The sequence below is a fragment of the Manduca sexta genome, chromosome 3 (genome assembly GCF_014839805.1).
Source record: "Manduca sexta isolate Smith_Timp_Sample1 chromosome 3, JHU_Msex_v1.0, whole genome shotgun sequence".
NCBI classification, from domain to species: domain Eukaryota; kingdom Metazoa; phylum Arthropoda; class Insecta; order Lepidoptera; family Sphingidae; genus Manduca; species Manduca sexta.
This window is the reverse complement of record NC_051117.1, coordinates 9464894-9479419: the sequence shown is the minus strand read 5'-3', so window position 1 is coordinate 9479419 and position 14526 is coordinate 9464894. Positions and strand designations below refer to the sequence as shown.

Here is a 14526-nt window from a genome sequence, read left to right as displayed (position 1 = left end):
ATTTAAGTAATAATTAATTATTCTCATGTATCTTGACTTATCATAAGTGCAACTATGTTCGCCTACGTGATGAATAAAGCATTTTTTTGTAGCAGCTATCGATAAAAGATAAAAGCTAACAAATTCGGAAATATTTTTTTCTATATTTGTGGTTTAAAAAAATCTGTTAGGGAGGAAAAGGGTGTTTAAGACAAAAAAATATAAGACATTCTGATAAAAATCAAAAAAATGTACAAAACAACTCAAATAAATAAAAAAATTATAAAAAGGAGTAATTTATTTGATCAAAGCGGTAAGCCGGTGACCGACCGGATCCAATCCCTCATCATAGGGATGTTGCTGTATACTCCCGGCTGATCTTTGGCGGCGCATCCCACGCCAAACGATACCAATCCCACCAGCTTCCCGTTCACCACTGCTGGCCCTCCCGAATCACCCTAGGGGATAATTTATTTTACTATAATAGATCTGACTGATTAGTTCACTTCTATCGCAATATACATTTCTAGATTTAGTTATATTTAGCCTCAGATCATAGGATTGGTTAAATGGTTGGGGCAAGAAGGTTCTGGAGTGGAGGCCACGAATTGGCAAGCGCAGCGTCGAACGTCCATCCTCGAGGTGGACCGACAGACGACCTGATAAAAGTTACAGGAGATCGTTGGATGCGGGCCGCTTCCAATAAGTCGATCTGGAAATCTTTGGGGGAGGCCCATGTTCAGCAGTGGACCTCCTGCGGCTGATAACGATGATGATGAGGAGGATTGGTAACATTAAAATAGTTGTCTATTTGACCTAGTTCTTGGTGAAATCAATTCAGTAATACGTAAAAGATGTAATTCAAAGTTCTGGATGGCGTTGCGTATATATATATTTTACCAGCAAGCAAGCCAGTTTTTTCATAATTTAATTTTATAAAATTAATTTGTGTGAGAGTTATTTTTAATTTACCATGGCCTGACTTGAAGAGCGCAGAATTTAAATTATTCCGATAATTTTAATTGAAATTGATTCGGTATATCTGACATAACTTGACCTCACGTTGCAGCAGGCTACTGTGCAGAAGGAGGTCGACTCATAATTGTTAATTACTTTTTTAAAATATAAATATAGACTTATCAAATAAAATCTGATGGTTATCACGATAGCTTATGAACTTCTACAATACCAAAGGAATTGTAAATGTACCGCTAACTACCAAGGGGAAATAGATTATTCGGTAATCTTATTGCGGTTCTAACGCAGCCTCCAAGCTGCTTTTTTACCTCAATTTTCCATTGAATATAAATCTTATGAATTCTGCAAACTTCTGCCTCCATAGAAGCTCTTCTACCTAAATTGATAAGAACCATATAAAAATCCTTAAAAGTAAAGGTAACCTGACAAGAATCCTTGGTGCCATTCGGGAGGCCAGCACAGAACATCCTTGGTGTGATTTCGTTGTAGTTAGGTAGAGGAAGAGCCTGGCAGACCTCCCGCGCCATGATTGGTAGGTACACTCTCCGTACAACGTCTTGCATCATTCTCTCCTAATAGAGTAAATAATGGTTAATACATTGGATATACTACTCTCACAACTGGTTCTCCAAGAAGCAGAGATGCAACAGACTGATTCAAAGGCGTAGTTGTATTCGTGTTAGTTACGACAACTGCTATGGGTCTTGGGTTCAAATTCTAGGCCGGAATAAGTTATATTGGATTTTCTGCCCAGTTTAGGCCTGAGACTAGAATTTGTGTCCGATATGATAGGCTGGACCCTACCACATCATAAAACAGAATACTCACGGCGAAAATTGAGCGATAAGTATCTTAGTCTTTTTATTATTTTCGAAGATTTCTCTGTAATAACGTGATTAGGTTATGAACAAGGAACTCTTAAGGCCCTAAAACAGTATATAATTCTAATTCTTCCCGGTCTTGTTGAAAACAATTGGTTTAAGAGGTACAAGGTAAAGACGAACCGCACTGGATTTACATTGATCTCTAGAGTTTCTTGATCGAATTACAATGAAAAAGTAATAACTTCAAGTTCATAACGTTTACTCAGTTTTAAATATCTGCTACGATTGTTTTCGCTCGTAAAATCATGAATTCGTCCCATTGAGTTTCAAACACTTCTTTAAAATTTAATAGTCTTCATCAATACCGTTTTATGACTAAATGCTTGGAAACGAATCGCGGAAATGAAATTTCAATTTTTCATACATTTTATCAAGTTTTATCAAAAATGACGAGTTTAATATTATTCATGTGTTTGGATTTCAGGTATAATTAATAATATTATTGTTTTATGTTAGTGTTTGTACTAACATTTCCTAATTCCGAAAAGTGATATTTTCATACCACTATTTTACAATTCTGGCAAAGCAGTTACTGAATTAGACCTGATGATTACAGTCCAGATACATATAACGTACGTTGTAAATCTTGATGGTCACCAGAATTATGATGGCCTCTTTCACTAGATAAATTTCGAATCACGACTTATTGAAACAAGTCAATATGGTAGGAAACAATCGGTTTAACATACAACCGCTTCTAAATAGTAATTCTAAGAATCGAACTCGAAAAATTCCATATTCATAATATGAACACTACAAACCTTATATCTTGTATATCCCCATCCGCTAACAGAAACGATCGCCCCCGGCTGTATGCTCTCAATCACGCCTATCGCAATCGGTCTACTGTTGATAGTAACTGGTACCGCCTTCTCGAGCAACAGGAGCTGGTAGTCGAAGTCGTGGTAGTGCTGCTTGGTGCTGTTCCAGCGGGGGTGGGTGAAGTGGGCGCAGATGGCGTACGGCTTGGCGAGGCTACGATGAGTGGATCCGGCGAGGATGAATTGGTCTTTTTCTCTAAAGAAAAAATTTTTGGTGAATGTTTGGGTGAAGATATTTTCTTTATCACAGCTTAATAATAATAATAATATCAGCCCTGTATTATATATTGTACCACTGTTAGGCACGGGCCTCCTCTACTACTGAGAGAGATTAGGCCTTATTCCACCATGCTGGCCTAGTGCGGATTGGTAGACTTCACACACCCTCAAAATTCCTATAGAGAATTTCTCAGGTATGCAGGTTTCCTCACGATGTTTTCCTTCACCATTAAAGCAAGCGATAATTCATAAAGAATACCCACATATTTTTTTAGAAAAGTGAAAGGTGTGTCCTTGAGATTTGAAAACGCGGACATTCGTCTCGGCAGTCCGTTCCACAACCAACTAGGCTATCGCCGCATAGCTTGATAATAAATAAATATTATATGTATAATAATCATGATCATACACATGACTGTACCAATGCTGAACATAAACCTCTTCTACAAATATCCAGGTGCTGGAACACGCTGGTTGAAGACCACTTACGACGGATTCGTCTAAAAATCTTTAGGTGAGCCCTATTATATAAAAATAGAATGATTATCGGAGATGAATCAAATACAGTGCAAAAAAATTTAAAGGTCTGGGTGGTGCTCCAACAGGATTACACGCAATCGTAGTACTCACTACAAGACGAACCACCAGCTCATCTCTCAAGAAACACATAATTTCTATGTTATCATAAATGTACTCACTTACAATGCGCGGCGGTGAGGACCCAGTCGGGCGCGATCAGGGTCCCGCCGCAGTACAGTCCGTACAGCACCTGGTACGGCACGTCCCTGATGTGCACCTGGCGCCCGCCCACTATACGAAACTGCAGCTGCAGGAATTGGAAATACATCAATCTGTTACATTATAGTAGTAGAATCTAATAGTATTCCCACATTTTTATCATCACGAAGTGATTAAACATGATAATAAGTAGCCAGCCGTCAGATCATAAAGTTGACCAAAGAGAGACGTCCTTTCTTGAAGTTCTCTATAATTTTTCCCACGTGAATGATCATTCATTCCGCTATAATATGAACATTTGCAAATGTTTATATGTATTATTACAGTTATTTGACTACCAAATCAAAACTGTCACTAATCAAATCAAATATATAACTGTAGTACCTCAAGTATTTCTCCATTTTTCAATATAAACAGTACCAACCTCAGTATCTGTTAGGTTATCCGCCTGCCTGTACTCTAGCGGCGACATCGCCTCGTGGAAGTACTGGTAGTTGCGAGGAGGTATCCGTCGCGTCACGAACAGCCTGTAGTACTTGGTCACACATTCTGGAGTCAGGATGCCTTTGTATATCTCTGAGGAATTGTAATACTTGATATGAAAATGGTCTTTCCATTTGGAAATAAGAATATTTTTTCCTTTTTGTTCTGCTGTCATAATAAATATTAATTTAATATTGTTGATATTTTTTCCGTTTGAAATCTTATCATCTGACAAAATAGTATTAATTTATAAATAAGAGACAAAATATTGGAAAGACTATTATGATAGGGAGTAAAAGATGTGAGAAGAATTTAAGGCGTCGCGCAAACGCATACAATTTTTTACCGAGACATATTACATTATGTAATTGACAGTTGCACAACGTAACAGTATATTGCTAATGCAACTGTCAGTCTCTCCCCACGTAGGAGTTTGAACTGCTGAAGGATGAATATTCCTTATTATCGTTATTTTCTGTTTCTTTAACGTCATCCACTTCTTTAAAGGTATTGTGAAACGCGGGTATTGTGAATAGCAGTGATACTTTACCATCAGGTGTCTCGCGATTCCATTTGCCGGCCATGCATTAAAAATAAAATATTTTAAAGCACAAATCCAGCAAAACAGTATCGAAAACTAATCAATTTACCTATTTCATTACAGCAACCGACTATTATATTGTAACAAAATAAGGACTCACCATTCTCACAAAATATAAAATCGAAAACAAAAATAAAGACAAAAAAACAACAAAGGGCACGCATCACAACAACCAGCACGATCCGTTCTGCACGGCGTGATAGCGCTGCGGGCACGGCGCGGCGGGCGTCACGCCGCGTGTCGAACGCAGCGTCACGCTACTCGACACCGTGACCGGCTCTTAAAATGAGGCTATATTAATGACCTGCCTGTTATCTTGCTTTGATTTGCGTTGTGACGGAGTTACTCATAAATTAAGGTGCACGTGTCATTGAAAATAAAAGAAATAAAATTTATTTATAAAAGGTGTTTATTACAGGTTAACATACAAAAATACGTCAATAAAGAAATATGACTTCTATACAATTATAGTTAATTATTTCATTTTAAATCCATCTAGCGAGAGAGCGAATAGTGGTAATGATATAACCGACATAATTAATCTAAATTTGTTTCTCACTAAAAGTACTAAAGTGATCAAGTTTTTGCGATCATATCTTATCATTAGAAATTAGGGATAGGCAGAGATGTAGCCTGTTACTATTGCTATTCCTGAGTCATTTTCCATACAAGCACAAGCTAAATGACGCTATTTATAAATACCATGCGCGATCAAAAAACGGGCACTAACTTATTTATATTTAAGAAAATTGGTAGTAATATTAAAAAAAAATGTAAAAAAAAAACAAACAAAACCTCCGCGCAGTATAAAGAAATGAAATTCTCTTAGAATCCATCACAATCACACATTTAATAGAATATGGAAATAATATAAAAGGAATTAATTAGTTGTAAAGAAGAATAAGCATTGGCAAGTAGCAGTAGCATTGGAAAGAAAATATGCGAACGGTGAGGAAATAAGCATAAGGGTCTTTCGTTGAGACAAGACTTGTATTTTTATATTAAGAGCTTTTTAAAGGATTATCTATGAAAAAATGTGTAAATATAGTATCCGATATAAGTAAAAATATATATATTTTTATTGCTTTGAATGATGAGACGAGCTTACCGTTTGACTGACGGTAAGCCATACGACCGCCCAAAAACAGTAGAAACACCATCCAACACATTGAATTACATATAATTGTTTGGTATTCCACTGCCCTCGCCATCCTGAGACATGAGATTTTCAGTCTTATTATGTCCAGTAGTTACACTGGCTACAATGTTCTTCAAACGGTAACACAATAGTGTCTACACACTGCTGCTTGGCGGTAGAAATAGCGGTGGTACCTACCCAAGCGGACTCTCACATATGAGAGACCTACCACCAGCAAGTTATCTACGCATTATCGTAATTCTATATTGTGTTCACTGAATGCAAATTCCATTTCCATTATACATCATAACTTCAACACCAGAGCGCTCATTTTTTCATGTTTTATCAATACACAATTTAGTGTTTGTGAAAAATTGCAAGCAGTACGCATGGGGAGCACTCCATCAATCTGGGGCAGGCCTCCCACACCAAATACCTAATAAGTCAAGAATCAATTTCCCTTTTTCTCATCCAGCATTATGCCACAGTCTAGTGTCGACAGTAACTCAGGTATGAATATTTCCAACTTTTCCCTATCTTATTGATTTAATAATTTTATTGGAGTAAGGACTTATTAGTAACAGACATACCGAGCTTCACCATTGCCACAGTTAATTCTGGTTTACAGGAGTTACAGCAGCTGTGACGACGAAATAGTCCCTAAACTTAGGTATGTTTTGGAGTATAATATAGTAGCTATCTTTATTGAATTTGTTTTAATATGTATCCCGTTATTAAGATGATGATTACGTAGAAAGATAGTGACCATTATTAACTTTCGTAAAACCTTCCATAGCAACTCGCACTGATGAGTGGAATTATATTATCAATTTTAGAGTCTATTGACTTATAAAACATCTATGATAATTAAGTAATTATTGATTGACATATTATTTAAACAAGTTTACACTTAGCGGAAACTCTATAGTAGAATCAATACCTACTTAAAGCCATGTAACAAGTTTAGACTGATTTGCGGTAAAATAATGAACTTATTTCTTGCACTGACAATGTTACCTTTAAAACGACAAAGTAAAAATAGCACCCTCATAGCAGGTTTTTTATTTTCCTGGTCAGGCCATTACCTACTTTGTAACTGCCACCAAACTTAACTTCTCATATCATAAGTGTTTTCTAAAATTAAAAAGCAACCTTTTATCCGGTGGTCGACCCACGTATCAAATAGTGTACCCCCCCTCCCGCCTCCTATAACACCGCCTCAGCAAAAACAACTACGATATCTTGTGAAAATATATTTAAACAAAAAAAAGAACACCTTTTATCCACACTGCACCGCAACTGTGTAAAATTATGAAGTGGTAGTAAATCGGTCCGTCGCATAAACTGAAGGGCGGATGGGGGCTATGCGGAGTGCGAGGCGAGTAGGGGGGGGGGTGCTGAAGATATCTCAGTACCGGCAGATAACCGCTCACAAGCACGCGGCAGTAAAGTGAGCACTCCATGGGCGGCGGAACCACGAAAAACTATAATATGGTAATGATGTTCGAGTCCATTGTGTTACGGGAATTTTAATTAATTGTACCAGATTCTGGATTCTATTTTCCGTAAGGGATGTGTGAGATTTTCGTTTCTAAAAAAATAATTTATTGCCCCGAAAGATTGAATTTGGGCAATATTTATGTATTGCAAATTGACGTTTGCTTACCTTACATAATGGAGTAGATGTATTTGTTCGGCGAACTCAGAATGCATTGTATAAATCCTGGAAAAAAGCGTGAGCATATTATATATTTTCTGCACAATAATTATGTTAAAATTAAGATACTATCAGTATCCTGCTCTGACTACATCACTACAACTCCTGTAAGCCAGGATCAGCAGTGGCACGCATTTTATGACACCGAGCAGTGAAGCAAGGCGTGTCTTAGGGAACACTAATTAGTCTAATTATGTTGGAATTATGGTTTTCATTTATCATTAGGTGGTAAATACCTAATAAAAAAGACATATAACATATTTCATTAAAATAGTTTTGTGAGAATCGTACGTGTCGGATTTCTGTAAAAGTTTCCAATAACAATACAAACACAGATCACGCCTTTATCTCCATAGTAGTAGGTAGAGATGCAACCAGAGCACCCACTTTTTGCCAAGTGTTCCGTCCCATGACGTGATAAGGAGCGAGCCTACCGCCATACCGAGCAGGGGCCTTATTTTCTATCACGCACGTTATTTTAACAGTGCGTAACAAGCACGTAACACAACGCATCATGTTTAGGACTATAGAAATTGGCTTACAGAATACAATTTCACGTACATTTCACGAAGATAACATGACACGGCCGCGTTACCCGTTTACACTATCATATAGAATAAGGGCCCAGTTTTGTTTGCAGTGGAATAAAATTATGCAAGGTAAGGGCTGATATATACGTCAGGGTCAATGGAAACGCGCGCTGCCCCCTCGATTGTTGTAGATTCGAGTTTGATAATACGATTATAACAAATTACGCGAAATTCACTGATAACGGACCGAAATTGTTTCGTAAACTCCATTACGCAGCTTCACGTTTCGCTGGTAGCTGCGGGGTGCACAGAAACGTTTACTGTGAATGAGAATTTCTATACTATTTCTTTTAATAGCGTTTCATTTTACTTTTGTTTAACATGTGGTGAGAAAAAACAAGAAAGTCCATAATTTATATCGAGGATCCTATATATAATAATAATCACTTATGTTTGAATTTTTCGTATGATAAAGTGTCTGCACTGTAATTGGTGAATGAGATTAAAAAACTTTTTAAAAATCAAACCGCGTTCAAAAACCAAATAATATATTTACAATACCCATATACTGGATATCATCTTTGGAGTCGGTGTCTAAATAAAATTAAACATTGTTTTTGTACATTTTTCAATTTATTCAACTGCCTTAGCTAGCAATTTCACCAATAAATTTTTAGTTGAGCTAACATTATTGCATGTCCCAAGCGGGAGGGGGGGGGGGTCTGGTAACATGTGTGTATAAGACTAACGTTTTTATAACACAGATGATAAAAACGAAGCCTTAAGAAGGTAACGTACCAAACAACTTGAGTAATTAAAAACTCTAAGAAATAGACCAGCTATCTCTTCCCAATTTCAAAGCCCAAGTCCCCCATTATACTAATACCAACAAGTCAGCCAGCATCCCAATCTTACGTGTGAGTCCATCTCAATAGGCACTGGGAGAGCCACTGCAGCCAATCACACGCTAGCCGGGCAGATCAAAGGCTCTAATTGCCGGTATTACTTACCGCCTTGAGATGCCTTCAGAGGCTTGCAAATTATAGACTCGGCGTCTAACGTAGATGAAATGTAGGAAGCAATTAACTGATTAGTTTTGGTAGATACAATCCTATTTTTATTTTAAGCTTTGTTTAAGCACTCATATTTTAATGTGAAGGATATTTTGACTAAAGTTATTACAAGAAATTTGAACCTGATGATAGACAATAAAAATAAGGCCAGCCTTTCTGCAACATACATAGAAAAAGAGTGTCGACTAGTGCTGGATTTATATTTATTATGAATGTAGGCCACTTTATTTATGTATATATGTAGGTTTCTAAAATATAATTTTCCATTTGTTTGTATTGAGGAAGGCACTAAAGTTAAATATACGAATGATTAATTAAATCGATTAAGCGTCCTCTGAAATCTGCCGCCTATAAGAGGCTGCCGTCCACAGGACTGGTTTCGACCTTAAATTGCATTGGGAACGGGGTAGATGGAAGAAAATGGCTTAATTCATCATGTTTCAAGATGACGAGCTCAGTTCAAAACCACCAGAGCCCTGTAACATAGCTTAACGAATTTCGCTATAAAATACCGCTTCAAGAAATTTGCTTACATCAAGCCAATGCACTAAACCCTTTCAATATTATATCGAAGCCACTCCAGCCAACGAACCTGATGTGCTGATAATAACAAAGTAAGACGTGTGGTGACGTCGAGTCTGGAGACTGGAGATGGGACCCAATCAAGACGCGCAACCACCGTGACTAAACTATTCAGTAGTGTGCGTGTGTGAGCACTTAAATATAACGCTGTATCATTATAGCATAATGTATGTGTGCGTCACGATGCTCAGTGTTGAGGGAACCATTGGGGGGATTGGTAGATGTGTGCGTGCGTGTGTTTGTAAGCATTTTATAGTGCAGAATGATTAGTGTGTAGTATTGGAGTAATTCAGACTCATTGCGTTAGTAATAACTCGTCTAATGATTGTTCGTAGATGCGATTGCCAAGTTGGGCAATATGTGCTCCATGTACGTGTGAAAACCTGCAGGCTGTTTGTAAACCGTCGCGAAAGGAGAGGTTGTAAACGGGACGAATTAACCATTGTTACATATGCCTTTGCCACGTACACGTGTGTTTTGCGAAAGCTATGGATCCGAGGTGTGAAATAAAGAAGTCATCAATTTAAACACCTCTGTTTGCTTTATATTGTACGTGATAAATTAGAAGAGCTACTCTATAGATTTTCTGTCTACAACATGAATGAATATCATCGTTTTTTTCATCACGGCATCACCTCGTTATAATCGGAAACATTACATTTTACGCACCTTTTAACTTCCCTTCATGGTATATATAGTGTAATATCTATCCCTATAATTTGAATATAATATTATTGATATCGTAGTGGATTCACAGATGTCAGTTTTTGATCATAGCAATCTACCTAGCGAAAAGTGATTACTTAATTGGCCTTTGCTCGGCTCGTCCTGAGTAGTGCTACTGCTTCAGAGTAGACTCAATAGAAGTGATAGCTTCCTGCTACTATTTTTGAAACGTTATGTCTAAGGTCTTTCTCATCCTAACTCCATTTTTATACGGCTGGATTTTGATTTTGACTGATAAGGAAAATTGCAAATTGATTTTTTTTCCTTTTGATTGATGGTAAGTGGAGTGGGGTCCAATAGAATGTCGACTGACGAGTGATGATTATCTCTCGACAGTCGACACAATTATGCTTAAAACTGGATATACACAGGCTGATCCCGGAACGCGACACACTTACGTGGGCTACTATGGCGGGCTTTAACACCTTGTATACTGTACTGTTATCCGGGCGGATATAAAATATATCCTACCACCAGCAAAAATTCTAATAGTGTAGATATTTTTGCAATCACCATACTGTACACTTAGTATACTCCCGCAACCAATACCGCATAATAAGTCATTACGTAGCTAAACAAACGGACAGATATTACATTGTGTGTTTAAACTAATTGCTCCCGCGTTTGCGAATTATCTAGGATTTGTATCGATCTTAGGATTAGCGCGAGATATGCGCTAAATGAGACGCGGCAACCTCAAACCATAATTATATTACGTGCATGTACGTTGACGATATAAGTACTTATTTAGCGTGGTTGGAGTAGATGTTTACTTAGTTAATTCCGGAAATTGTGAGGATTATTATTAACAATATTATTACTATTAGGAATGATTTTAAAATTTGGAATGGGCAAATTGATAATACTTAATATTTTAAAATCATTTTTCTCTATATCCTATATATGATTATCTAGGATATAGAGAAAAATTATCTTATCATATATCTTATCATAAATAAAATTATAGTAATGTAATTTAACATATTAATTTAACATAGTTAAAACAGCTAAAGAAAACCGCTATTAAATTCAAATCCACCCCAGAAACATACGACAATCACTAGCAAGCTGCTAGTACGAACTGATGGCCGAATCAACAGAATATTCCCAATAGGCATTCCTTGTTCTCGACTTCAATCGATATCTCGCAAACCTTTGTCCAAATACCTCGCAAGCACATACCAACAAATTAATATAATCTCTTTACGCCAAACGTAAACAATTTGGTTTAAATTGACGTCTCAAAACACAACAAAGGACGTCGGAGGACCGCCGGCTCCAAATTTATAACTCAAACAGAGGATTCTTCAAAATATTTACACAAAAATACGCTCCAATATAATTTTACTTACTGTTCCAACATATTTGGGCATAGATTATAAAAAAGAAAGGCATAAAGTAAATACCTATAAATTATTTAATTTCACACTAGATGACGTGACTCCACTTGCTTGAAAGAGCTTTTTTCTTTTTTTTATTCCTTTGAATGACGAGACGAGCTTGCCGTTCGCCTGATGGTAAGTGATACGACCGCCCAAAAATAGTAGAAACACCAACCAACACCTTGTATTACAAGGCCTTGTTTGGTATTCCACTCCGGTCGCCGTCCTGAGACATGAGGTGTTAAGTCTTATTATGACCAACAGTTACACTTGCTACGTTCTTCAAACCGGAATACATCAGTGACTACACAGGGTTGCTTGGCGGCAAAAATAGACATTGCGGTGTTACCTATCCAGGCGGACTCTCACATATGAAAGACCTACAGCTAGTAAATTTCAGAATTAAAATCCCTTAGCGGACATTCCTGGCGAAAATTGTAGCCTACGTGTTGATCCAGGACATGATCTTTCTGTGTGACAAAGTACATCCAAACTAGTTTAGGGGTTTCTGCGCATACTTCAACAGAAAAATAGCATAAACCTTCCATTTAAATGAGAGTGTCGGAATCACAAATCTGACATAATGTTTAGACCAAGTACTTATAAGTTACAATAGCGCTATAAGTACCAATCGACTCCAAGTTTTGTGCTTAAGGCTTTAAGTTGTAACATTCGACCCCAAGTACTCTCAATAAGACTACTTATCATTAGTACTTACAACTATGCTGTACATTAAGTCAAGTAATGTTATTTATAAAAATACTTCAAGATAAATGTATTAATAACATGTATCAAAACGAACCATTTGTAGTCTCAGAATATTAATTACGGCCTAAATCTGCCAATTAGGGAAAACGGCGGGTTAAACGTATTTTTAGATGCTATCTATTCGAAATTTATTAAACACTAGCTTTTGCCCGCGGCTTTGCCCGCGTTATAAAGTTTTTCAGGCTAAAGTTTTCCGTTACAAAAGTAGTAGTTTCCCGGGAGCCTATGTTCTTCCCAGGGTCTCAAACTGTCTCCATACCAAATTTCATCTTAATACGTTGGGTAGTTTTCGAGTTTAACACGTTCAGGCAGACAGATGCAGCGGGGGACTTTGTTTTATAATATATTTTTTAGAACTTTTTAAGAGATACAATCCCGTCATACATCATTGTTGCATAACTTTAACCGTTTATGCAGCGCACGCAACGGAAGCTCTCAAAACGAATAAATTGTCCCCTTTTTTGCAACATGTTTCATTACTGCTCCGCTCTTATTAGTTATAGCGTGATGATATATAGCCTATAGCACTCCACAAACAAAAGGCTATTCAACATAAAAAGATTTTTTCAGTTTGGACCGGTAGTGCCTGAGATTAGCGCGTTCAAACAAACAAACAAACAAACAAACTCTTCAGCTTTATATAATAGTATAGATATGTAAAAAACTAAACATCATATTTGAGTTGATTCCATTTTTTTATGTCATTAATTACAATAAAATTGCTGCTAAAATTGTTGACTCCGTGCATCTCCTCCTAAAGCACACATCATTTTAATTTGTAACTAACACTATTAAATAAAAAAATTAGTAAGGGCCGTTGGGTCTCGGAAAGGTCTTACCCATAGACGTTTTTTATCTAAGGACGCAGCATTGCTGTGATAAGTAGTCTGTTTCTCAGTGCTGACGGCATGGCAGCCTTTGCAGTGCGTAGATATAGGGCCGTTGTGATTGGCTAATATTGAGATACAACTTGAATCTAATTGGCTGTCAGATAAACAAAGCTGAATAAACAGCAAGCTGACAGAACACCAAAGCTGAGAAACAGACTTGTTATCACAGCAATGCTCCGTCCTACGTTAAAAAACGCCTATTAATAAGGGGGTTAGTCTTCTCCGCGACATTTGAAGTGTAGGCACTAATTCCTTCTCGTCCCGTCTGCGTTCTGCCCAAGTGTTACTCTATACTGGTACATCTGGCTCTCTAACGAGGGGTCTGGCAACTTGCAAGGGTTGTTTGTACAGCGTTTGCCGGGAATTCGTGAAAAATACGTTTTTTTTGTCATCCCCTTCGTAGTTTCACTTTCAGCTTGATTTTATTGCGACAGATGTTGCGTTTATATCAGGTGTATTTGTGTGATTGTTTTTTAACCTACCACGTAAAATGAGAGGTGTTGTTACTATTTATTTTGATGCTGTTTTACTAAGAGTTTTAGGGTGTGTACTAGGAAAATTGGAGTTTTATGTTAATAATAAGATCGTGATTTCTTTTGTTTTGAAACGGAATATTTAAAAAAAATTGTTTACCATTAATTAATGACTTCTTTAGCTATTTTTACTATTTATTTAAAACTGTACATAACTACTACATACAAAAACTTAAATATAGATACTCTAAACATAACATAATTACATATTTTCAGCAAATACAAAGTTTAATATGAGGCATTTGTATTTCCCATAAATTATTTCTTGGATACCAACTAGCTACCATACACCCACGCCTGCATGATCCCAAACTCGACTTACAAATATTTAGCAAAACGTTAACAAATTCTTAGTAAATTAATTTCACACGCTGTAAGTTACCTGCTGGTTTTGTTCTAGCGACGTTCGAGTAACGCAATATCCCTCTTGGTCAACACTTTTAAAATGGGAGGGTCTGGAAGCACACGCTTTGCAGACAGCGAT

At 37.0% G+C, this 14526-nt stretch overlaps 1 protein-coding gene and 1 long non-coding RNA gene across 2 annotated transcripts; one reads left to right on the top strand and one right to left on the bottom strand.

Moving 5' to 3' along the window:
• Positions 1-259: 259 nt before the first annotated feature.
• LOC115448632 (trypsin 3A1) lies at positions 260-4993 on the bottom strand. The gene is made up of 6 exons (XM_030176120.2): positions 4804-4993; positions 4044-4195; positions 3580-3707; positions 2603-2858; positions 1380-1529; positions 260-437 (listed from the first exon to the last, which is right to left on the bottom strand). Exons 1-6 carry the CDS (start codon positions 4865-4867, stop codon positions 285-287), a joined length of 903 nt encoding a protein of 300 aa, XP_030031980.1. The 5' UTR covers positions 4868-4993; the 3' UTR covers positions 260-284.
• Positions 4994-7224: 2231 nt separating this feature from the next.
• Positions 7225-10271, top strand: LOC115448631. Its single transcript, XR_003939115.1, has 2 exons — positions 7225-7335; positions 10079-10271. It is a non-coding gene; the product is annotated as an uncharacterized LOC115448631 (long non-coding RNA).
• Positions 10272-14526: the final 4255 nt, after the last annotated feature.